At 34.7% G+C, this 26,203-nt stretch overlaps 1 protein-coding gene across 1 annotated transcript in view; it reads right to left on the bottom strand.

The window, feature by feature from the left end:
• LOC131935890 (importin-9) overlaps positions 1-26,203 on the bottom strand; it is a 65,925-nt gene that overhangs the window by 27,341 nt on the left and 12,381 nt on the right. Inside the window, exons 2-15 of the mRNA XM_059292617.1 lie at positions 21,569-21,717; positions 21,152-21,353; positions 20,968-21,056; positions 17,311-17,397; positions 8,633-8,752; positions 8,193-8,293; positions 7,326-7,384; positions 5,562-5,713; positions 5,272-5,370; positions 4,519-4,625; positions 4,294-4,433; positions 3,913-3,991; positions 2,374-2,602; positions 956-1,034 (exon numbers count right to left, since the gene is read on the bottom strand). Coding sequence (XP_059148600.1) covers positions 956-1,034; positions 2,374-2,602; positions 3,913-3,991; positions 4,294-4,433; positions 4,519-4,625; positions 5,272-5,370; positions 5,562-5,713; positions 7,326-7,384; positions 8,193-8,293; positions 8,633-8,752; positions 17,311-17,397; positions 20,968-21,056; positions 21,152-21,353; positions 21,569-21,717 — 1,692 coding nt within the window. The remainder of the gene's footprint in view (positions 1-955; positions 1,035-2,373; positions 2,603-3,912; positions 3,992-4,293; positions 4,434-4,518; positions 4,626-5,271; positions 5,371-5,561; positions 5,714-7,325; positions 7,385-8,192; positions 8,294-8,632; positions 8,753-17,310; positions 17,398-20,967; positions 21,057-21,151; positions 21,354-21,568; positions 21,718-26,203) is intronic.

Raw genomic sequence — 26,203 nt, 5'->3', positions numbered from 1 at the left:
CGGACTAGATTGCAAAATTATGTTTTTCCGTATCAGTGAGATGTAAAACGTCGAGATCTGTAAAAATCTCGATTTTTTTTTTTGCACGATTACAATACTTTCTCTATACTACGTATATACGAGAAAGTAAAAATAAATTGAATGTTGATAATGACATAGGTTGGCGTTAACAAAAACTTAACCGCGAATGTTTAGTAAAATAGCATGCAATTTTACTCATCGTATTAAAACAGTTATCAAGAGTAATTCATATTGAAAGTCTACTAGAAAATCTTATTTTAGTGCTTATTAATTTCCTTTCAAATGCAGCTTTTTGATTCTATTGGGGTCGCAGGTCACTTACTTTTATAAAATTTTCAAAATTTTTTGGGAACCACTGTTCTAGGCTATATGAACAACAAATGCTGAAGGGTAACTAGTAAAAAGTCCTAGTTACTTCTTACTAAGTTCTTCATAATAGTAGTTACTAGTTACAACTTACAAGAGATAAGTATCTAGTAGATCTACAAACACAGCATTCAGCATCACTTATTTAATTACAATTAAATAAGACTATTTACCCCAATTATAGAATCATGAACAATCTTATAGAAACTTGTTTTGGGTTTTTTTAGGGAATGTATGCTGGTTTGACACAAATATTGAAAAATATCAATCAAAATCTACCTAAAGCAGATGGTGCAAAGCCTGATACATGTACATGCTTCTCTTCAAGAATGAATCACATCATTTATTAATTCAGAAGCCCCTTTGTTTAAATCATCCCACGTTCATTAGAAACCTATTTCAAATATGTCATAAATGTTTTTGAAAGCAGATAGGAGTAGTTTATTTAGACATGATTTATCTCAGGGTCTACGGTAAAGTATTGGCTTAACCCTTAATAATTTGATAGTGACCATCTCCCCCCCCCCCCCCCCCATACGGACATGATTTTTTTAAAGCATGTACTGACCTCCTGCATGTTTCAGGAACACAGCCAGAGCCAGTGGACCAAGTCTTTGCTCATTGCTGGCACTAAAATCATCGTCTACCTGGTAGGAGAAAAATGGCTTCAAGTAGCAGAAGATAAAGAAATACCTCAACTTACACACCAAACTTTCCATTTAGTGAAGATAAAGAAATGCCTCAACTTACAGACCAAACTTTTCATTTATTGAAGATAAAGAAATACCTCAACTTACAGACCAAACTTTTCATTGATTGAAGATAAAAAAATGCCTCAACTTACAGACCAAACTTTTCATTGATTGAAGATAAAAAAAATGCCTCAACTTACAGACCAAACTTTTCATTGATTGAAGATAAAGAAATGCCTCAACTTACAGACCAAACTTTTCATTTATTGAAGATAAAGAAATGCCTCAACTTACAGACCAAACTTTTCATTTATTGAAGATAAAGAAATACCTCAACTTACAGACCAAACTTTTCATTGATTGAAGATAAAAAAATGCCTCAACTTACAGACCAAACTTTTCATTGATTGAAGATAAAAAAAATGCCTCAACTTACAGACCAAACTTTTCATTGATTGAAGATAAAGAAATGCCTCAACTTACAGACCAAACTTTTCATTTATTGAAGATAAAGAAATGCCTCAACTTACAGACCAAACTTTTCATTGATTGAAGATAAAAAAATGCCTCAACTTACAGACCAAACTTTTCATTGATTGAAGATAAAGAAATGCCTCAACTTACAGACCAAACTTTTCATTGATTGAAGATAAAGAAATGCCTCAAATTACAGACCAAACTTTTCATTGATTGAAGATAAAGAAATGCCTCAACTTACAGACCAAACTTTTCATTTATTGAAGATAAAGAAATGCCTCAACTTACAGACCAAACTTTTCATTGATTGAAGATAAAGAAATGCCTCAAATTACAGACCAAACTTTTCATTGATTGAAGATAAAGAAATGCCTCAACTTACAGACCAAACTTTTCATTGATTGAAGATAAAGAAATGCCTCAAATTACAGACCAAACTTTTCATTGATTGAAGATAAAGAAATGCCTCAACTTACAGACCAAACTTTTCATTGATTGAAGATAAAAAAATGCCTCAGCCTCAACTTACAGATCAAACTTTTCATTGATTGAAGATAAAGAAATGCCTCAACTTACAGACCAAACTTTTCATTTATTGAAGATAAAGAAATGCCTCAAATTACAGACCAAACTTTTCATTGATTGAAGATAAAGAAATGCCTCAACTTACAGACCAAACTTTTCATTGATTGAAGATAAAGAAATGCCTCAAATTACAGACCAAACTTTTCATTGATTGAAGATAAAGAAATGCCTCAACTTACAGACCAAACTTTTCATTGATTGAAGATAAAAAAATGCCTCAGCCTCAACTTACAGACACAACCACAGCCAAAGTCTCCAAACACAGGCCCATGACTTCTGTAGAGAATTGGGTGCCGATGTTCATTAAGCCTTCCAGAATGTTTTGCAAGTATGGCACAAGAAGTTGAGTATTTCCAGCAACTTTGAGGTGATCACAGAATCCAAAAACAGATCTTACAGCAGATATTCTTATACTGGCTGGCTGTGTCATGTGAAGGCCCCCAACAGTGGCTTGCAGCAACCTAAAACAATGACCAATTAAAGAGTCAACAAGAATCAATTGGGATGCCCAAGTTTGTCATTTCACTAGTTCAGAGCAGTGTTCCCAGGAAACTAGTTAGCCATATCCTGCTTGAGGCATTAGCAAAAACTGCTGCATCCCAGACCTGTACATACATAAAGTGGGGCACTTGAGCCCATCAAAAATATAGAAGCTTGTCTTTTAGACCCCCCTGTATTGAAGCTAGCAAGAGTAGAGCCCCTTCCCCACCCAGTCTATGTTGAAGCTAGCAAGAGTAGAGCCCCTTTCCTGGGTGCTGTGTCCATCACCTGATAACTTCCAGGGAAACAACTTCCTTTGGATTTTAAGTATGTTTTTTACATTTGAATGTCTTTTTCAACACAATTTTTTCTAACTGTAACTGTGTAACACATACCCAGTTACCAGCCAAGGGAAATAATCAAAATATTATTTGGTTGTGGGACTTGTGGGTCCACAGTTGTTGATAGTATGTTGTGCTCTTGTGAGCAATTGTTATTTTTCTCAAGTCTTGTGACCTCTAGGAGTCTAGGTCTGACATTACACAAGGGGAGTACTCGTAAAGTGTTGTTCAATTAAGATCCAGTGTGTTGATGGTCTTTAGTGAAAGATAATGGCCACATTAGCTCGTAAAGTGTTGTTCAATTAAGATCCAGTGTGTTGATGGTCTTTAGTGAAAGATAATGGCCACATTAGCTCATAAAGTGTTGTTGAATTAAGATCCAGTGTGTTGATGGTCTTTAGTGAAAGATAATGGCCACATTAGCTCGTAAAGTGTTGTTCAATTAAGATCCAGTGTGTTGATGGTCTTTAGTGAAAGATAATGGCCACATTAGCTAGTAAAGTGTTGTTGAATTAAGATCCAGTGTGTTGATGGTCTTTAGTGAAAGATAATGGCCACATTAGCTAGTATAAGTGTTGTTGAATTAAGATCCAGTGTGTTGATGGTCTTTAGTGAAAGATAATGGCCACATTAGCTAGTTTCGGTATAATGAAAGTAACTGCAATAAATCATTATTGTATGTATTTTGTGAGTATTTGAGTAGTCGGTTGACTAACAAACATATACCTTTATACCAGTATTTTTATTACACTGTGACTGCAGTATAATTTTGCATATTATTAGTGCTGTACTATAATGCTTTAATTATTTGAATTATGTATTGATTACCTTAGTCAAACTGGCATGGTTATAGTTGACCATATAGTGCCGCACAATGCAGGCTAGAGTTGGATGATAATTATATTTTAATCAGGCTTGTCACATTATCATTGTGGGTCTGATGTACTCACTTTTGTATTAAATCTGGTGTCATGGCTTCTGTAAATCTGCTTGCAGTCCACAGACACCTTCCCACTAGGAAGGGTGATACTGCAATTATACGTACATACCAACATCAGACCAATTCATAATACCACTTGTTATCATACGTACATACAAATGTCAGACCATATCACAATATCACTTTTTATCATACGTACATACAAATGTCAGACCATATCACAGCATCACTTGTTATCATACGTACATACCATTGTCAGACCAATTTACAATATCACTTGTTATCATACGTACATACCAATATCAGACTAATTTACAATATCACTTGTTATCATAGCATCAGTTGCTTTTGTTTAGTACATAAATGACCAAATAAACATCTAGTATCAAACCTGAAGAATTCATGTCTCCGAGCACTACAGATTGTAAGAAACCAGTCAGATGAAACTTTGCTATGCCAGATTTTATGGCTTCAAGGACCATTTCTTTTACACTTCCTAGAGCAAGCATACAGGATTCATGAAGTTTCCACCTGATAGAAAAATGCACAATGACATTATACAGTGGAAGTGGAAAATTTTTTTTTTTAAAAATCCCAAACTTTTGCAGCCACTCACCAGTGTTGATTGCCTGAAGTTTGAGCAGCCTCAGACTCCTGCAAATGTTTTGTTACAGCTTGGCACAAAGCCTCAGGGCAAACAGCTGGAAACTCTGCACCTAATGACTACAGACAACTCTGGTTAACATTTCAGACAACTCTGGTTAACACAACATTTCAGACAACTCTGGTTAACACAACATTTCAGACAACTCTGGTTAATACAACATTTCAGACAACTCTGGTTAACACAACATTTCAGACAACTCTGGTTAACACAACATTTCAGACAACTCTGGTTAATACAACATTTCAGACAACTCTGGTTAATACAACATTTCAGACAACTCTGGTTAACACAACATTTCAGACAACTCTGATTAACACAACATTTCAGACAACTCTGGTTAATACAACATTTCAGACAACTCTGGTTAATACAACATTTCAGACAACTCTGGTTAACACAACATTTCAGACAACTCTGGTTAATACAACATTTCAGACAACTCTGATTAACACAACATTTCAGACAACTCTGGTTAATACAACATTTCAGACAACTCTGGTTAATACAACATTTCAGACAACTCTGGTTAACACAACATTTCAGACAACCCTGGTTAATACACCATTTACACTCATCTGGTTAATACAACATTTACACTCATCTGGTTAATACTTATATAATTTACAATCATCTGCTCTCAAAGAATATTATACATGATACAAAACAGAAACAAGTTAAAACTAGCAAATGTTTAAGGCTCACTAGCAGTAAATCCAGAGCAGAGATCCTGACAGAATAAGAGAAACTATCATCATCTTCGTCTTCCACAAACTGATCTGGATTATTACTCCACATTCCAATCTGTTTCAAACATCATTTTTTAAATATCCAATGACAACAATCAAGTGAAACAATACAAGTCAATTTTAGAATCTAATTCACAAAGCATCTACATAAAAATAGTCTTAGTACTTTTTAATGGACGTTTAAGAAATATATTTGTATATGTGGAGGCAATAAAGCAAGAGTAAAGGTTTTTTGAAGTGAGCTACCTGATCCTCTGTCATTTGCATATAAATAATGATATAGTAGATGATCTGGTCAACTGTTTTTTTAACTGTACTACGAAATTTGCTGGATTCTATCAGACTGTGGACAAATTCAAACACGGTGTACACCAGATTCTCAAAGCCCAACACATCTCCTGAAAATTGAGAGGACAAATATAAGCAACTGACAGGACTGCAGGGTCAAGCACTAGAACCCTCAAGTCTGGTGTTAACCCTAACCCAGCTGTAATGGCTAGCTAACTCAAGTTGACTAAATAGTCAACATTTTTAACATTACTCGTACAACCTAACCCTAACCCAGCTGTAATGGCTAGCTAACTCAAGTTGACTAAATAGTCGACATTATTAACATTACTCGTACAACCTAACCCTAACCCAGCTGTAATGGCTAGCTAACTCAAGTTGACTAAATAGTCAACATTTTTAACATTACTCGTACAACCTAACCCTAACCCAGCTGTAATGGCTAGCTAACTCAAGTTGACTAAATAGTCGACATTTTTAACATTACTCGTACAACCTAACCCTAACCCAGCTGTAATGGCTAGCTAACTCAAGTTGACTAAATAGTCGACATTTTTAACATTACTCGTACAACCTAACCCTAACCCAGCTGTAATGGCTAGCTAACTCAAGTTGACTAAATAGTCGACATTTTTAACATTACTCGTACAACCTAACTCTGACAGCTTTATCACTTTATGAATTCATGAAAACTATTGGATAAAATTCAGAGGCAGTTATTGCGTCTAGGTTTTATTCAATAGAAAACACAATCCTTGGCAATGTTCAGTACTTTATTTGTTCTCATTTTACACTTTACACCACATGCCCTATTCCCTACCTGCTACCAATGAGCACAACTGACAATCATTTCACTTTTATACCTGCATTCGATCATGGGATAACAATATACAAACACCCCTGGATTAACTCAACTCACACTCTCCCCTAAGTTCTAGATTATTCAGACCTATTCTAACCTAACCTTGAAATGACCCTAACAGTAATGTCCATACGCAATGACTCTTTCAATAAATAATTATTTTAAATAGTTGAAGCACATACACAAAAAATTTACATTTATGAGTCGTGTAGCTATTAATTTTCATTACAAATGCAATAAATAAATGCTGGCATTAGCACATTTTTTTTTTTTCACAGTAAATAGATAAAGATTTAGACTACAATGCAAGGTCACTGCAAATTCAATAAAAATCTCAGGTTGCAGTGACAGAAATGTCAGATTCAATGCCAGTAAAAGTCAGAAATGCATTTATAAACGTTAGTTTATAAGTTTAGTCCTGCAAAATGGTAACCGGCATAAAAACGACTTCATTCAAACTTTAAATACTATACCAACTTGATTTTCTATTTGCCAAATTTCAGTGTCAGCTAAGAAAACAAAAGTAGGGGTGTAATGACTTATTCCTTTGTGGCCCACAATAATTGAGATCAAGAGAGATTACTTGGGCAGAGGGCTAAAGAAGGTTGGGTATAGAAGGTAAAGAAAAGACAGTTATTTGTCTGGATGTCTAGATCTATAGTCTACTGTGGGCTACCTCTGTAGATGCCTTGTTAGGGTCTAGTGGATATCATATTGTTCTTGTCTACTGATTGTCCCAAAAAAAAAAACACAGAGAGATAAAGGATTGAGTCAGGCTCATTGTGTCAATAGCTTTTGGTTGTACTACACTCGTGTATCTTACTTCCCTTAAAGGGCCGTTACAAAAACAAAAGACATACCATCAGAATCCACAGGATCATCTGCATCTTCCAGGTTATTCACAACTGTTCTAACGTATCTGGCAGCTGAGTCATGGCAAATAGTTCTAGGCCAAAACCACAAAACACAGTGATATCCAGTGTTAAACCAAGACAACAACTGCACCTAGACAACACCAAGAAAACAGCACCACCAAGACAACAACAGCAGCACCAATACAACAACAACAGCACCTAGACAACAACAGCAGCACCAAGACAACAACAGCAGCACCTAGACAACACCAAGAAAACAGCACCACCAAGACAACAACAGCAGCACCAATACAACAACAGCAGCACCAAGACAACAACAGCACCAAGACAACATCAGCAGCACCTAGACAACATCAGCAGCACCTAGACAACAACAGCAGCACCTAGACAACAACAGCACCTAGACAACAACAGCAGCACCTAGACAACACCAAGAAAACAGCAGCACCAAGACAACAACAGCAGCACCAAGGCAACAACAGCAGCACCAAGACAACAACAACAGCACCAAGACAACAACTGCACCAAGACAACAGCACCTAGACAAAAACAGCACCAAGACAACAACAACAGCACCAAGACAACTGCACCTAGACAACAGCACCTAGACAACAACAGCAGCACCAAGACAACAACAGCACCAAGACAACAACTGCAGCAAGACAACAACTGCAGCAAGACAACAACAGCACCTAGACAACAACAGCACCATCAAGACACCAACCGCAGCACACCAACAGCAGCACCAAGACAACAACTGCACCAAAACAACAGCACCTAGACAACAACAGGACCGAGTCAACAACAGAACTCAGACAATAACTGATATTATTCCGAGCAAGTCAAGGATACATCTCAGCACTCTGAGTAAAAATTGTCCAAATGGAGGGAAGAATCTCTGGGAGCCATTCAGACATGGTTTTAGGAAACCCTTTAATTAACGTTGTTAAAGCCTGTCCAAATCAAATCAATTAGTTTTCAGACATGATTTTAGGAAACTTTCTAAGAATTAGAATCCACCACATGCTCCTTAGTAAAAATGTACACATATCTTTTGACTGAATGACAATTAACACATAGGTACTCTTTTATGTCAGGGACTTGTTTATATTTTATTTTTTTCATTCAAAAAACATGACATGGATTATAGCAGGATGTTGATGTCCCAAAAAAAGCTTTTATCACAAGAAAATGCTTAAGCATTCAAGTGTTCTAAAAAGCAGGTATTAGGTTAAACTGATGAGAAAAGCTAGTTTATCATCTAAATGAAGACAATGTTCAGGTATAATTACTTTGATAACTTCTAGCTTCAGTCCACTGTCGCAAGTGGTAGAATTGGGCAGCTGAAGACAGTGTATAAATGCTTGAGTAAACTGAGGAAGGACAGGAAATAGAAGCTGTTTGGCAACACCCTGTAGACAAAAACAAGCAATTTAATAGGCTTTTCAAATATATTTACAAGCTTTTACTCAAGTCAAAATGTCTGTATAGTTATGTGTGGGCTAACAGTCAAATCTTGTAATCAGTTTTTACTCAAATCCAGCAGCTTGCCAGATCAATTAATTTCATATGACAACATAAACATCTGACTTTCCATCTTTTGGTCAGCAATAGCAGTGAGTGGACTTAAGATATGGGACAGCAGCTTTCTGTTGTAATAACATGTTCATTGAAGCAGAATCAGGTTTATTGATAGAGGTCATTCTTTGATACCTCAGTCCCAATAGTGACCTGGCTTCATCCATAATCATTTATAGACGACCTTCTAATGTTAACTTCTAATTTTTAGAATGAAGGAACACTTTAGTCAATAATACCTGAAATGCATTGATAGGTCCACATTACAAACTTTAGTCCAATGTAAATACATTTTTGGGTCCATATAGTTTTCTGGGCAGATGTGGTATTTAGGCTAAATAATATGATGTTATGGGCAGACATTAAAACTCAAACTGGGTGGACTATACCAACGACCTATTATGAAGGTTAAATTAGGGAGTGTCAAACTCATTTTTTAAAACGGTCCCAGAGCTTTTTTGAAAGCTGCTATGTCAAGAACTCATGATTTTAAGATAGTGGGCACTAAATTTGTTCATATATCTCATATAGTAAAATAGATATGACGTTTTAAAAAATTGGTTTTTAACTTTTTTCCAACACCCTAAAGCTAAAAAGTGTCATGTTTAAGAGGCTATATCTGAAAAAGTACATGTGACAAACAAGTTTTTTTTAACTCAACACAAACACACATACACAGAGAACAGACTCAATTTTTTTCAAAAATCAAAAAAAAGTACATCATTTAAATTAATTGCATTGAAATTGGCTTTTCTCACTTTTTAAATAAATTAAAAAAAGGAAGTAAAAAACACAAATTTTGTACATTTTTAAAACATCACAAAAAAATGTCCGATGAAAGAAAATACTTGATAAGTAGGCTATATCAAAATGTAGGGGAATAACGCTTCTTTGAATTTACGTAACATGTATGCCTATAACAAGTACGTTTGAAACACACATTTGATCAAAAAAGTGCAGGGGTTCACAATTAGTCTAAAATGCGTCTTTATAAAAAAAATTTTTTTAAATAAATTATGAGACCTACAGTTGATTTGAGTATATAGAAATAAAGAATAACCATAGCTCATAACAGGTAAACAGTCTTTGTGTCTGTGATTTATTTATATGCGATCCAATGGTGGCTGGAACAGTGCTAGGGCCACATAAAGAAAATATTTTTGTTGAAATAATTATTAGTCTCTGGAACCAGTAGTACATTTAAAAATAAACTGGGAGTGATCTCCCCTAAACTTTCTCGAATATTCTTATATAAAACAACAGGAACTCGAGCTATAGACATGATTTTTAATCCATTTTAAATACTTAAAGTTTTAAAAATAGAATAAAATCTCGTAGACAAAAGAATTGCACACCAAGGGAACGCCAAATAAAAAAGTGCATAATAGTGCGCAATATTATTAGTACTTTAAAAATTTACATTAGTTTTTTGAGAAATCGGAAGTAGCTTAAATTACTACTTCCGGTCAACGGAAATTACTCAAAATTTAACAGAAGGTAGAAAATTAGATCTTTTACTCACATGTGAAATTTCATTTATCTATCTGAAATAGTACTCAAGTTATAGGCTTTTGAAAAATTCAAAGTAGAAAAAGTACCACTTCCGGTTATCGGAAATCGCTCAAAAGTTGATACGGATCTACGATTTTGATAAAATACTTATATATGAAATTTCAACAACCTAGCTGTAACGGTACTCAAGTAATCGTGTTTACACACACACACAGACAGACACACAGACATACGGACAGGATTGCAAAGCCCAGTTTTTCAGAATGGATTACGCATAAAACCTCTTAATTTTGATAAATCTGGATTGATAATTTTTGCCCGATTAAAATAAGTCCTCTATACTTCGGATGTGATGAAGGACTGAGGTGTAATACGGTGAAAATTGTTAAAATTTCAAGAGATTTTTTTGCACGATTACAATACTTTCTCTATACTTCGTATATACAAGAAAGTAATAAGAACATTTATTTAGAATGCCTCAGTCGGTGTATCTTTATGTTATAAATATGTATTTATACATAGCTGGTTCAACAATTATTGCAATATGGTAGGGCTACACCAAAATACAATTGCTTATTAAATACAACTACGTAGGCTAAATAGATAACCATGCTAGTCTTGCATTCTCACCCTTAGTATCTTCTTCTCAACTATAACCTGAAAATTTGTAATCAATAGCCACCATAAACGGTCAACATAATTTAGGATTTTTCGTAGACAAGGGCTATATTCTTTTAAAGGAATCTAATAAGGGTTTATATCCTAGCTGATTGCAAAGTGTAAATGCATCTGCACTCGTGCACAGATCATTAATATATATGTAAAGTATTTCAAGCTAAACATCATGTACTATTTAGTCTAAAATCATCGCTAAAACCCAACCCATGCATCAAATTTGCAGAGTTTTCTACTTTAAACTATACCCATATATTGTTGACACTGGCGACGAAGTGTACAATCACGTGACCTTTTACATTTAACAGAAAAAAATATTCAGCTATTCTAAAAAGAATATGTCAGAAAAGACGAAAATATTTGAACTAAGCAATCATAAAACAAGTTAATAAAAAGTCTAGTGACAATTTAAGCGCAATTTCCTTATGTTATCCATAACAATTTTAAATCAAGATAAATCATATATTCAGCAAATAAATAATGCAACACAAGTAGTTTTAATAATTCAAAAAATTAATAAGTAAAAAAAAAACTTAGTTTTATTTTAACGAGCAGGCCTACACGATGCTCAGTTTAAAAATTCTTAATTAATTTTTTGTGACCGAACGAAAGGATATTTTTGAAAACTTTCTTTGGCAATATTGTTCTAAATTATGGCAGGAATCAATTGGTAAATGTTTCAAGTCGCTAAGTGGTCTGGTTGCCAAGGTATGGACCAAAAACTGAATTTTTTCGAGGTTTTTTGGCTTTTCCGGGAAATCCAGGAAGGATTTTCGGGAATTTTTTTGGCCCACAATCATCCTCGGAACTTGCTTAACATATTTGCTTTTGGAACTAGTCCTCGATATTGCTTCGTTGAGGAGGAGATACGACTTAAAGCTGCGGACACACACATCCATCCATCCAGAAATGACGAGTTAATAATCGCAATCCCCCAGTATGGAAATTGCGCTAAAAATTAGACTCCGATACAAAGTGAAGTGGGGTTTAGCTCATCGGACAAAGCTGTAAAATTACGTGGAAGTCTAATCATTGAATGGCATTATAGCTTTAATTATAAAAATATACTGAAGAAATCTATATATATAAAAAGCAATGTATGTTTGTGTGTGTGTGTGTGTGTCTTTTATGCATTACTACACTTCTCATCACATCGCCGTGAAACTTTGGGAAGTTGTGAATATTCCTGGGGAGGTTTCTGCGAAAAAAAAAATTCAAATTCGCAGGGGTGGCGCCCCGGCAGGGCGCAATTTGTTTTTTCTCTATATACGGTATATAAAAATAAAATTTGATTTTGGTTTGACGTGACATCATTCATCCGATAGCCATGAGACTTTGGGGAGTTCATTATAACACTCTAGGGAAGGGTTCTGTAAAAAAATAATTTTTAATTTCGCAAGGGCGGCGCCACGGGAGGGTGCAATTTTTCTCTATAACCTGTATATAAAATAATAAAAGTGAGTTGCAGTGACACCGTTTATCCGATAGGCATGATTCTTTGGGGAGTTCATTATAAAACTCTAGGGAAGGGTTCTGTAAAAAATCATTTTTAATTTCACAAGGGCGGCACCATGGGAGGGTGGGATTTTTTTTCATTAAACGGTATATAAAAATAAAAGTCGATTTTGGTTTGACACCATTCATCTAATCGCCTTCAAACTTTGGGGGGTTGATTAGAACAATTCAGGGAAGGGTTCTGTAAAAAAAAAAATCCTTTTTTAATTTCGCAAGGACGGCGCGCCAGGTGGGAGCAATTTTTTTCTCTATACACGGTATATAAAAAATAAAACTCGGATGCGGTACATCCGAGTGCCATGAAACTTTAGGGAGTTTCTTATGGGCGGCGCCATGTAGGGTACAATTTTCGTCAATACACGGTTTGGCGCCCAGAGTTTTAGAGCGACTATGTTGGCACTTGGCATCCGTTAATCGAGCTTCCTGCATAGCCAGTAAGGAGTTACAGGGGTGCCACTCATTTTTTAAGTGAATCCTGAAAATGAATCCCAAAATTTTACCAATCCTGAAACTAAAATTTGAAATTTTTGAAACCCTGAAACTTAATTCCGCGCGGAATTTCAAAATAAAATGGACTATTATTTCATTATTTTTGAGACATTTGATTCATATTATGTTCAATTTACATTCCTTTAAAATGGATTTATTTTCTTTGTACAAGCTTGAAATAAAAAATAATCTTTAAAGGATTGTGCTTACAACAAAATTAGTTTACAATGTTACTCCCATCTCTAGGCCTACCCCATAATGTGCTATTGTAGAACTCTTCCCCCCCCCCCCCCCAGCCAGCTTTTATAACATAACTATTTAATTTTTTAGAACTTCCTAGCTTGAGTTAAAGTGTCAGTCAGCCAACTGTTAAGTAACAAATATTTTGCCTACAGGCTTACATATTTTGTTTAATGATATAAAACGATGCAGTTCTAGCTTTTTTTTTTTCTTGAATCTAGAAGTAGGCCCTTATTAAAAAATAGCCACGTTAAAATTAAACAGCGCTTGTACTTGTAGAACTGCCTTGACCGAGAGACACGACTCAGACTTTGCTCGGGTGGTCTCGTGACGTAGGGCTTACGGTCAGCGCGACCTTGAAGAAGCGGGTAAGAGGTGGTAAAAAGTGACGGTAAAGTTGAGTGAAAACAGCACAATTCTATTTCATACATAAAAAAAGTCCTTCAAATCGTTTTTTTCTTTTCTTTTGGTAATACCAAATACACATTTTTTTTTTTTTTTAGATCGGAGCAAAATCTTTCGTTTTTTTTTTAAAAAAGACGATCGGCTAGATCTAGTAATTGTAGGATTTAGTTGTTTTTATTACACAGCCTAGCGGTATCCCATTGAAGACATCACGTAAATAATGCGAGTTTTACCCCAACCCATATCGTCATAAATAGCCACACCACGATTGACATCAAAAAGTTTCGTCTACAGCCTCACCCATCTGATACAGCCGATTTGTATTTGGTCCTTGGCGCACGCGTGAGATTGTTGCTGACATCATTTACTATTCATTTTTTTTTTTCGGAAAAGGCCATTAGTGGGAGTGTTGACGATAAAAACGATTTTTACAATGCCAAACTTTTCAAGCTTAAAACGATCTAAAAAAAATTTTAAACTGCAAACCCGGAAATTTTCAAACTCACATCTTGCGAATCCGGAAAGGGAAAAAAATATGATTCTCGAATCCGGAAATCCGGGATATCCCGGAAAAGTGGCACCCCTGGGAGTACTACTATATTCAGGCTTCTAAAAATAACTTTGTAACGCGAGGAAATCCTTCTGTACAGTTTCGTCACCTTGCAAAAGATGAAAAATAACTTTTTGAATACGAGGAGCTTACTGTAGAGTTTCGTCACTTTGCGAATGATGCAATAAGCATATATTATTAGACGATCCAGTCAGAAATTGAGATCGAGCATCTAATAATAGACCATTAGTAACGCTAGCATAGTGCATCAGCCACACTGATGTTTAAATCACGTCCAATAATTTTTTTTACGTGTTAAAGAAAAAAATCCTGTTCATTTGTGTCACTTTAGCGAATGAGGAAATCTGCATCATTGTTAACAGGATGCTATTTGGCACTCTGGGTTATCCTATGAGCACGATAACGCCTGTTAGTTTTAAGGAGCCAGAGGCCGTACGCTGCGCCTATGCGGTAGTGTAATGGGTTGTGGGCTCCTGAGAGCGCCCCTCTACGTCCCTGACACATAGGTGGTCACCGAAGTGTGTTCTACCTCATTATTTCGGTGAGTGATTAATGTACACTCAAGGTTTTCACGCGGTAGTGTAGGAAAACCCGTGCCCCGATATTTATGATCCAAGCACAGGCAGTCTTTACATTTAAATAACTCACTTTTAGAAAACAAGGTCACGAGTCTAAGAATATAGGATTGGTAACACATGGATGAAACCCTTCTTATATATTTCGTCGGACTTTCTTCTATTCCCTCGGCAACGCGCGGGGACGGGTACGCTAGTAAACTATAAAAACTAAACTCACAAACTTGTTTATTAAGTAGCTGCATGTTTTTATTTATTTTAATGAACTACCAAGCCTCTAAAACTTGCTAACATCAATTTAGAAAAGCTTGGTCGTGCGATGTTAACGAAGAAAACTGCCATTTTCTTCTACCGGGCCTAGAGTTATTTTAGTAATCGCTATAGTGTGTTTTGTCGAGCTTTGCCTTTTTTTTTACCATGCTAAGAAATGATAAACAAAATAAGTGTTTTAACAGGAAAAAGGACCACCTTTCTGAATATGCTAATAAAAAATTTATATGATGATAGAATCACATGGTAATTTTCAAATTTCTTAGTTTTTTAAACATTTAAATATTAAGTCTATTATGCATTTTTTTTTGTTTAGTATCCCACTAAAGGCTATTCAATTCTGCACATTTTACAGGTATTTGTAAAGAAAAACATTGAACGGTCAAAAAAGGCCTGTGAGTTGAATGAGGGAGGGGTCAAAATCTGTTACTCGACTGCCGTTGAAAAATCATCTTGGTGATAGTTTTCTATCGGTATAATGAGATATATAGTTTAACATCAACAACTATAAAAATTACACATAATTAGAGGGCTTAAAATCTACTTTTTAATGGTACCAAGGTTATTACTATACGAGCCCTTTTTATTAACAAAACTATAAAGTGAAAAGCTACTATATTTGGGCGATGCTGGCGAAAAAAGCGTTTTACTCGGCAGTTTGACATACCTAGTTAAATTAGTCATGATTTAGTTAAAGATTTCTATAATCAAAAGGGGAGATGAAGGTAGTCTGGCAGCAATTAATCCCCTGGTGATTTTGTATTATGATGAATATTTACAAACCTGTTGCGATGAGTCAAGTTACTAGGGTTTAGTTCACAGAGCAACTGTTGTCATTTTTTCACAGGAATCTTAGTGCTAGTCAATGACTGCCAAACTTTTTCAGCTCTCTATTTCAAACAATTTGGGTGTCAACTCAAGAATGATAGTAAGGAGTTGCGCAGCTTTCACCATAACCTTTGTTGCCATGGTAATCATGGCAATTGCCTTTAACTAGCTTCAGGTTGACCCTAACCCTTTAGGGCCTTAAAAATTAAGACCAGTAACAGTACACCTGTGCAGTGCTTCAGACCTTGCAAATTACCAACACACAATCAAGATGTTAAAATATCAAACGGTACTTTAATTTTGTATGATGTTTTCTATTTTACCTGGAAATAGTGTGCTCAAAGGCAAGAGTTCATTTTTTAATGTACCTAAAACATTGAGTCATATAGAAAAAAGTATCACACCTTGAGGTCGCGTAGAATTAACATATCCTAAAATTGCAGCTTAGTCTAGAATGATAAACAAAGACAAATAGCAGACCAAGACATAAAAAGCCATAAGAACATGTATAAAATTCTGCTCTGTCCCTCCAGAGCACTATGAGAATCTACAAAGAAAAGTTTAGGCAGTACTAGCATATGGCTCAGAGACCTTAAGGGTTGTGAAATCACAGGCTACAGCCCTTCATAAATAAATGCCTACAAAACTTGCTTGAGATTTATAATAGCCTGAAAAATCTCTATCGCCCATCTGTGGAAAACACAAGGCAGCAGCAAAAGTATGGATGGATTGGACATGCCCAGAGGAGAACAGATGAAAATGTTGCAAAGCGTTGTACTGGAATGATGAAAATAGCTGCAGGGCCTACATCCAACAGAAGAGTCTGTTATAACTGCAGCCCTTTGTTCCTCAGAGTCTTCCCAGAAATAACAATATAGATACAAAGTGACATTTCAATGCTAAGGGTAGACAAAGGTACAGAATATAGTCCAAGTAAAGACAGAACAGTTAGAACCCAACGGGATCCGAACCTACCATTCCGCGCGGCACCAAATCGCCTCGCCTTCCATGCATCAAGTCAGACGTGTAAACACTTCTGCCAATCAGCTCTACAAAAAGAGATTTTTTTTTATGACAGACCACTATAGTAGATTGTGCACGAGAGCAGAAGTAAGAAAGTTTTAACAGAAAAAAAAACCCAGCTGTCTTGGGCGCTTAGTCTTCAATGCGTTTTGCAAATTAGCGCTTTTATTTTTTTCCTATTACAGCCAATTTAATTTTATGTGTACTTCCTTAATTAAAGTGCGTTTTTATTATAAAGATTTTTATTCTAGTTTCAGTAGAAAATTAAAAAATCCCTCAGTGAACTTACCTTTTGTAGCTCCTGCATTGTGCAAACCATCCCTGCGACAACATTAAATATATGAATGGCTCGAGAACGTGTACGAATGCCAAAAGTCTGTAAATTAAAACAAATTATGCATTTTTAACAGACAAGGTTAAATAAAGTGAAAATTTTGAATTAAAAACCATTAAATTTCAATGGTTGATCGTTAAACTGCTACCCAGAGGGTCCCAAGTTCGGATCTTGGTCCATACTTGAGATTGCAGGATGTCCATGAAAACACCCAGCTCTGATGGATTCCTGAATCAAATGAGGGAAAGAAAAGGCTGAGCATAATGCTGACCACACCATCCCTTCATATGCAAAGGTCAAGAAACATATGGACTCATCTGCCCTATTAATCGTTAGGGTCTAAAAGGGAAACTTTACTTTTTTTAAAGCACTACCGCGTGTTCTTACACACCAGAGTAATGCCACATTTTGTAATGGTTTTATCATACTGTTATAATCTTGTACTTTTTGGAGGTGTGACCTTGTTTTGTAAAGATAAATAATTCAAATGTTAACAACCCTGCACTATATTTCTTCTAAATTGTTGGGGCTCGGGTTTGACCACATGACCACCCAGACTCTTATGGTTGAATTTTAGCCTTGAGTGTATGTTGGATCCAACCTCTGGTTAGGTATATTCATCCAACATAGTGACCCACCATGCCCCAAGTGTTGGGTGCTCTTTAAAATGAAAATAGGCGTCTGTTTTCCCGACTGTCGCCCTTCAAAAAATTTGAATTTTTCTTATTGAAGAAACCTTCCAAGAAGTACTCTTTAACAACTTCACAGAAGTTTCATGGTAATCACATGAAAGGTGTAGTAATGCATAAAAAACCAACAGACAGACAGATATACTTTTATTATAAAATATATAGACGACTCAGAATTTTGAAGTAAGACATTCTACACTGCCGAAAAACAGATTTCTATGCTCAATTTCAGTAATTAGTTAACAATGTTATGGTGAAAGATTGAAGTCTGCCACTTTGGGAACTGGAGGGGTGCCAATCCATCCAAGTTTCCATTGCCTGAAGCTTAATACCGCGTTTACACTTATGACATGTATACTATACATTTCTAGAACACAAAGCCCGCCAAAAGTTATTTTTATCTGGAACAATTTTCTCCACAGAACATGTATACTTTAGCGTTCACACTTACGGAACATGTTATAGAACATTTTATAAAACAAGAATGACCTTTGACCCGGAGCGTCTGCTATAAAGGCCTAGACAAATAAAATAAAGAGTAATCAAAGTAAAAAAAAACATAGATAATGGGCACACAGCTTTATTTTTTTTTTTTAAAAAGGAAAATGGTGTAGCCACCATGCTTGCGATTCAACAATAAATTATCTAAAAATTAGATAACATGAAAGATTTTATAAATTTTATTGGAGTGCCAGCAAATGGAGTTATTTTTTTATAAATATAATGCTGGGTATAGCACAGGTCATAAGACATTACCCACATGTTAATACCCCTCCCTCCCATCACCCAGTAGAATCACCCCTTCCCACCCCATCACCATGGTAGCCATTTCCCCAGCTTCTTTGCTTGTCTATATCCTTCAGAAACAGCTTCGGATCAACAGGGCTAAATATTTGTTTGCTAAAAGGCTCGATTTCTTCGAAAACTTGCATCTGCCAAGTTCATTTAACGTATTGAGATCACGTTACAACTATACTGAGTCTATTATTAAGAAAAAAGTAGATCTAGTTTATAGAGTAGGGCCTATGTGACACTCATTCCCCCCCCCCCTTCCTTTCTATATGTTAATTATGTCCCATTCTAAACCTAAATAATTAGCCTATGACTTTTTTATCTGCCTGTTTATATAGTCAGTTGATTATTTATGATCTCACGAGCACATTCTGGTGGGCCTAAAGATTTATTCATGTCAGAGGGAAACTGAAATATGTTGATACACTTAAAACAAAATATTGGTGAAGGAAAAATTGGAGATACGTTTGGTTAAATTATATTTTTTAATTAATTATTATTTTCGAAATTAATACCTAAACTTGTGTTAATGCCTTGGACATTACATTTTTTTTAAAAATTAAAACATGTTTGGGATTTAATTAAAGAAATAAGTAATTATAAAAATGTAATTTTTAGCAGGTCCTAGAGAAGTTATAAATTATGAAATCGTGGGTTCAAAAACTCAAGATCAGTATAGCCTATTTAATTTTGCAATCAGCTGAGCCTCTGGGGCTAAGATGCGCTTACTACTTTTCGACGCATGCGCACTCATCTGAAAATTCAGAACATGTCCTAAGTTTTTGCTCAGCGAGCGAAGACAAAAACATGACCCAGAACATAAAAAGGGGCGTGGTTTTGTGCCCTGCGACTCAGAAGATGTTCCATATACTCGTAACATGTTTAGTATACACTTTAAAAGGTCAAGTCTAGTATACATGTCGTAAGTGTTAACGCGGTGTAACAAGGATGAAAGACATTGAAAGATTACACAACAAACTAGACACATGTGTGTGATGTTCTACAGCTGAGTATAACAACTACAGACTTAATTTTGTTTACAAGGAATAGATGTAAGGACATCAAGTAGTGAGTATTTCAATATCCATTAAACCATTTTAATTTAAATATTAATTAGTAGGCTTACATATTTTTTGTTTGAACATCTTATTTAGGTAAGTAAATATGTTTGTCATTAGACTCATTAGTGGTTCAGATACTAGTTCAAAAGATTTTTATCTCCTCAAATTAATGAATCAAATTCTATTCAGTGATTCTCCTAATCTTATATTCATACAATATATCATTATAGTTTTATGATTACTTTTCTTTTTACATTGTATATTTTATTAATAAATTCATTTCCCCAATGATTTAGGCCTACAGTGTGTGTTGAAAACCCTGCAAGTTGTTCTCGGTTCAATGTAACTTTCCCTACACATAATACTGTTTCACATAACAATATCTGGAGAAAATGTTTGAAGAGCTAGTGACCAAGTGAACTCAGTGAAAGAATATGGCAACATTTAATTCTGCAAAAAGGAGAATGACTGAATCATCTATCCGAATGACTGCAAACCGCTTTTCAAAATCTTGTTCTGGACCCAAAACGTTTGTAGAATATATTTATAGCTTATACCTTACAATGACTTTGCAACTTAGTTTAGGATTCAATAAATATTCAATGCAAAATGTGTTAGTGGTAAAGTGTGGGGTTTTTTGTCCACTAAAATAACTTATGTTCTACTTTCCTTTATAGAATTCACCTTTGGCAAGAGAAAGCCTGAGCAATATGAAACCAGACAATAACTTGGAAACAGAGCATTTATTTTGGTCAGTGCACAAGTATTAACAGGAAGAGATAAAAAGAGCTGAAAATGAAAGTAGCTGTGTAATAATGATGATTAGAACTCTAGGTTGACACAGCCGTGGATATTATACCATCTATGCATATGCAAATGGCAAAAAGCTCTAAAAATGCACTAGTCTTGATGGTAAATCGATTTCTAGAATGACAAACTTTCTGAAGCGGACTTAATTTTTTTTTTAATAACTGCAGACTCAGAACTTTTAAAACTCAAATCCTGCAAATCCGCAAAGTAAAAAAAAATATCTAACAGCAGAGAGAGAAAATGGATTGAGCACCACTAACCTCAGCTCCAATGAAGACTTTGTACAGCTCAGGTAGGATGATGGGTGCCACATGACTCATCTGGGTATCAGTTACATCCTGACAAAATTCTAAGAGAACAAAAAACTTATTTAAGCATTTTTAAAGAAGGTATTTAAAATCTGTTTATAAATAGCTTTCTATCAACAATAAAAAAAAAAGGAACCTGAAAGCACTCTCATAGCACCATGGACTGTGTTTGGTTGCCCACTTATAAGAGCTTGCATTAACAAAGGAAATAAATCTGGCCATACTTCTGGCCAGTCCCAATGAGCGATAGCTGAGATAGCATATGCTATGCTGGAACGAACTTTACTAATAGACTCTGACAAACCCTGTGGTAGAAGCTGACGTATGTGTGCTTTCGCCTGAAATTAATATGAATACAATATTTAGCATTGTATGCAAATTAAGTCTAAAATTATATTTCTAACATGGAATTTAAACTTATTGTTAAGCAGTTAAAAACCAAATTAGTTAACCATTAATTTAATACCACGTTCAATTATGACATGTTTTTTGTAATTAAAGCATTTGTTTTTAAATTTAAATCATAAAATGTAAAAATCCTATTAAAACTTACAGCATCTGTTGTTTCTGGTGAGATATATTTGTCAGATTGTTGTGACCAGTGACACTGCACATATTGTTTCAATAGCACTGATGCCAACTGGCGAATTGCCAATGGGCCTTGAGCATCAACTGTAATTTCCGCTAAATAAACACCAAATTCTATAAAGAAATTAAATAGTACATGTAAGACAAATATTTGAAAGTACATTTTTTTAAAATTTCCGCTAAATAAACACCAAATTCTATAAAGAAATATTAAATTGTACATGTAAGACAAATATTTGAAAGTACATTTTTTAAAATCACACATTTCCAACACCTCATTAGGTTAAAGATAACTCTGAAAAAAGCAAGTTTAAAGTTGTTTGAGTTGGAAGGGCTTGAAAGTTATATTGAACCCATGTTGTTTTTATTGGGTTTATCTTCATGAAAGTCAATGTTCCAAACATAACACAAAAGCCAATGGACCCCAATGTGACACATTCCATGTACACTGGTCTGGATCTCAAAAATTCTACTGCTGCTTTTCTCTCATCTGTGTTCTATTATTTTCTGCATTCAATAGCTTTTAAGTGAACATGGTCACCATTCTCTCATGGGCATTACAGTCCAGGCTAACACCAGTGTTTATCTTCTATCCCCACTCTCTCATCTCCATCCTCACATGATCTCTGCATTCTATTCTTCTCTACCTCTCTCTGCAGCTTTTTTTTTTTGCAAGTTGGGCTCCACAAATACCTTGATGTACTGCATGTTTTATATTACATTGGTCCATCTGAGTTTACTATGTTGGTTAGGTACTTCCTAGTGTTGTCAAAAAATTTTGTCTAAATATTTTTGGCAGCTACTTAATATCAATACTAGTGTCTGTAACTATTCACTAGTTTGAAATAGATCAACATGTCTATATACTACTAAAAGTCAGAAGTTTGTATGTTTTTATTTATTGATTCTTTTGTTTGTCCACTTGATTAGAGTATCTGCACTATGTGTACAACTGTAAAATATGCATTTATGTACAGAATAATTTCTTTTTTCCTATGATGACGTTGTTGGAGAATGCAGTTAAACATTTTTTTTTTCAAACAAGAACAAAGAATTACAAGGATGTAATGAAAATCAATGTCAAGGACTGATATAGTCACGATGTTGAATTCGACGAGTGATGCTTGTTAGGTCTATCATGGCACAACTGCTTGCTGATGCGAGTCTTGTCAAGCTAAGATTACAGCAGTTAACTATTGGAATGGATTTTTTGGCTCTGTATGCATGTGGCGGACCCATGGTGGATATATGCGTATAGTAAAAACTTGACTTGATCGCTAATGTAGTATTTTTAAAGCGTTTGTCTAACTTAGTGATTTAAAAAATTAATATTGGTGGTTATGTAAAACGAATTTCAATTTTCCAAAATCATCATTTGATGTAAAATGAACAAAATCAAAGGAAAAAATTACCAATAGTAGTTAACACTAGTAAACTAAGTCAATTTAGCATATATTAACTTTCTGTGCAAAGTCATTATAACTGAAAAAATTTTTCCAAAGTCAGGTTCAGCCTATTATGAGCTAATGAAGAAAAAACTACTAGTACTGTGACCTGATTTCACTGGTGAATTTCTTGATTATTTTTAAATAAATTTTTAATAAAACTGCACAGAAGCATAATAAAATATCTTAGAAATGAATTTAGATTATATTTTTAGATATGACGCGACATGACTAATAAATCTAACCAAATTATTGGATTTTGGCGCTGCACAAATTTTTTCCCACGCTTTGTTTTTGGCAAAAAAATTATATAATAAAATGGCTTTATGGGGGAGGGTGTGTGTGTGTGTGTGTGCGTGTGTGATATAACTGACATCTTACCACAAGTACGGATTTGAGAATTAATTCCAGGCGTTGTCATTTATAGAAAGGCTCTGAGCATGCGGCTTTCTTTGATATTTAATGTACATTGCGTAGTTTAGAAGTTATATGATTTTAAGTTTACATTAACACAAGAATAAATAGAGCAACTTTCACTAAAGCGCCGCTTGTGAGATAAAGAAATTAGGTCAAAAGTACACCTAACTATTTTTATTAAAAAACCGGTAATTCAGATTACTAAAATTGATGATGGCTTCAAAATCAATGGTTTTATCCCTCTACCACATAATGAAAAAACTAAACCACGCCGCCAACTTCGTAAATGGCTTCGAGAGCTTGCGCCGCAAGATAATATAGACAAACCCAGAAGCTGTGAACTGAATGGCCTATATCGAATTTAGTCTACTGTTGAGTGTTTCATAATTTAGGAAATAAACTGGGAGTGATCTTGCAAAACATTCTCGAATATCCTTATATAAAATAACAGGGGATGGGAACTCGGGCTACAGACATGATTTTTAATCCATTTTAAATACTTAAAGTTTTAAAAATAGAATAAAATCTCATAGACAAAAGAATTGCACACCAAGTGAACGCCAAATAAAAAAGTGCATAATAGTGCGCAATATTTAGTACTTTTAAAATTTTTATTAGTTTTTTGAGAAATCGGAAGTAGCGTAAATTACTACTTCCGGTCAACGGAAATTACTCAAAATTGAACAGAAGGTAGAGAATTAGATCTTTTACTTACATGTGAAATTTCATTTATCTAACTGAAATAGTACTCAAGTTATAGGCTTTTGAAAAATTCAAAGTAGGAAAGTACCACTTCCGGTTATCGGAAATCGCTCAAAAGTTGATGCGGATCTACGATTTTCATAAAATACTTATATATGAAATTTCATCAACCTAGCTGTAACGGTACTCAAGTAATAGTGTTTACACACGGACAGACACACACACACAGACAGACAGACACACAGACAAGATTGCAAAATTGTGTTTTTCCATATCAGTGAGGTGTAAAACGTCGAGATTTGTAAAAATCTTGATTTTTTTTTTGCACGATTACAATACTTTCGCTATACTTCGTATATACGAGAAAGTAAAAAAGGCGCTAATATATGTTTGTATCAAGTATTTGCTTAGATCTATAGATTTGTATTAAAACATAGCTAAACTACGCCCCAACACTACCCCCTCTTCATTTCCGTTTCGACAAAGTGATATTTAATAATGGCGTCCTTGATGCCGTCCTAAGTGTTGAGTTAATACGGCTTTAGACACGATAAGACAGTCTAGTTAGTAAATAAATGTATTATATTTTGAACAATAAGAGGTTGAAGTGAAGGAGATTTCAATTTTGCTAGGGCGAATGTTACCTTTTTTAAGTTGAGCTCGAAACACACACTAATTAGGATCGAGATTCACTCTAATACCTCGGGTAAGACAAAGAACATAATTAGGTCACATGCACATTTTATAAGCCATCATTAACATATTTCAATTAAATTTCGTTTGTTCAATTAATGATGCAAGGCCTAATGTCTTAAACTGTACGTAGAATTTATAATAAATATATCTGATATTTCCTTAATAAACATATTGAATATACAGTTTATAACAAGATGTTTTGGTTTTTTGGTAAGTAATATAGCCAATGTTGTCATAATTGCCATGACATCATGCTAAGAATAGAGAACACAACCCAACGTAACTTTTTACCTTTTTTGGTGAAAAAAGTTTCGCATTTTAAGAAGTTAATAGGTCATTTTGTTTTTGTTTGTTTTCTCGGCCCCTAATTAAGCTAGACCATTAAATTTGGTCTCAAATTAACCAGTAGGTCTAAGGGATATGGTTTGTAATGATATATGATTAGTGACAGAAAATTTTAATTAAAAAATTTAATAGAAAATCTATCAATCATATAGGTCTATTAATCTAGTGTTATTTGGGCCGTTTTCCTCTAGAAATCCTCTCATTATTTACAACCACAAATCTCGCGATTTTTTCTGGCATTCTAATACCGCGTTTACACTTGCGACATGTATACTATACATGTCTAGAAAAAAAAACTTCGCAATAAGTTAGGCATGTTGGGATATTTTTCCTAATTATCATAGAATGATAAAATGTACACAGATTAATCCTATAATATACCCCATTGATAAAAATACCAAATTTATTATTCTAGGCCTAATAGTTTTTTTATATGAATTTTTAAAGTTATGTATTAAACCTGTTATATATCACTGTAACATCGGATTTAATTGTGTGATTGGCTTTAGGCTTGTATACCACTGCTGCTATTTGAGATATAATTATAAAACTTTGCACATTAGTGCTAGAGAGTGGGCAAAAGAAATATGAAAGTAAAATCTAAATTTGATGAAGGATAATTAGAACTAATCAAATCAAATTAATTTGGTGTGCTGTTCTATATTCGTCAATATGCAGACTGAAAGTCTATGTTGTTTTTTTAAATATTAAAATTGAAACTTTGCTAGAGGGTGGGGGCAATAGAAATATAGAAAAAAATAAGATTAAGTATGACTGCATATAATTAAATTAAATCGGCTATCTGAAGAAGCCTCCAAAGTTGGACTAAAAATCAATAAAAATAAAACAGAGGTCATCAGAATCAATAACAGCCAGGACCTGCCCATACAGCTAAATGGAGAAGATTTACGTGAAACGAACACATTCACATATCTGTGAAGCGTGATCAATAAGGACGGGGGAGCTGACGAGGACCATAAAATGTCTTATCAACA

This window comes from Physella acuta, unplaced genomic scaffold (assembly GCF_028476545.2).
Source record: "Physella acuta isolate Inbredline_101_S28 unplaced genomic scaffold, ASM2847654v3 ptg000163l, whole genome shotgun sequence".
NCBI classification, from domain to species: domain Eukaryota; kingdom Metazoa; phylum Mollusca; class Gastropoda; family Physidae; genus Physella; species Physella acuta.
Note: the sequence above shows the minus strand (reverse complement) of the source record. Positions and strands in the feature narration are given on the sequence as shown.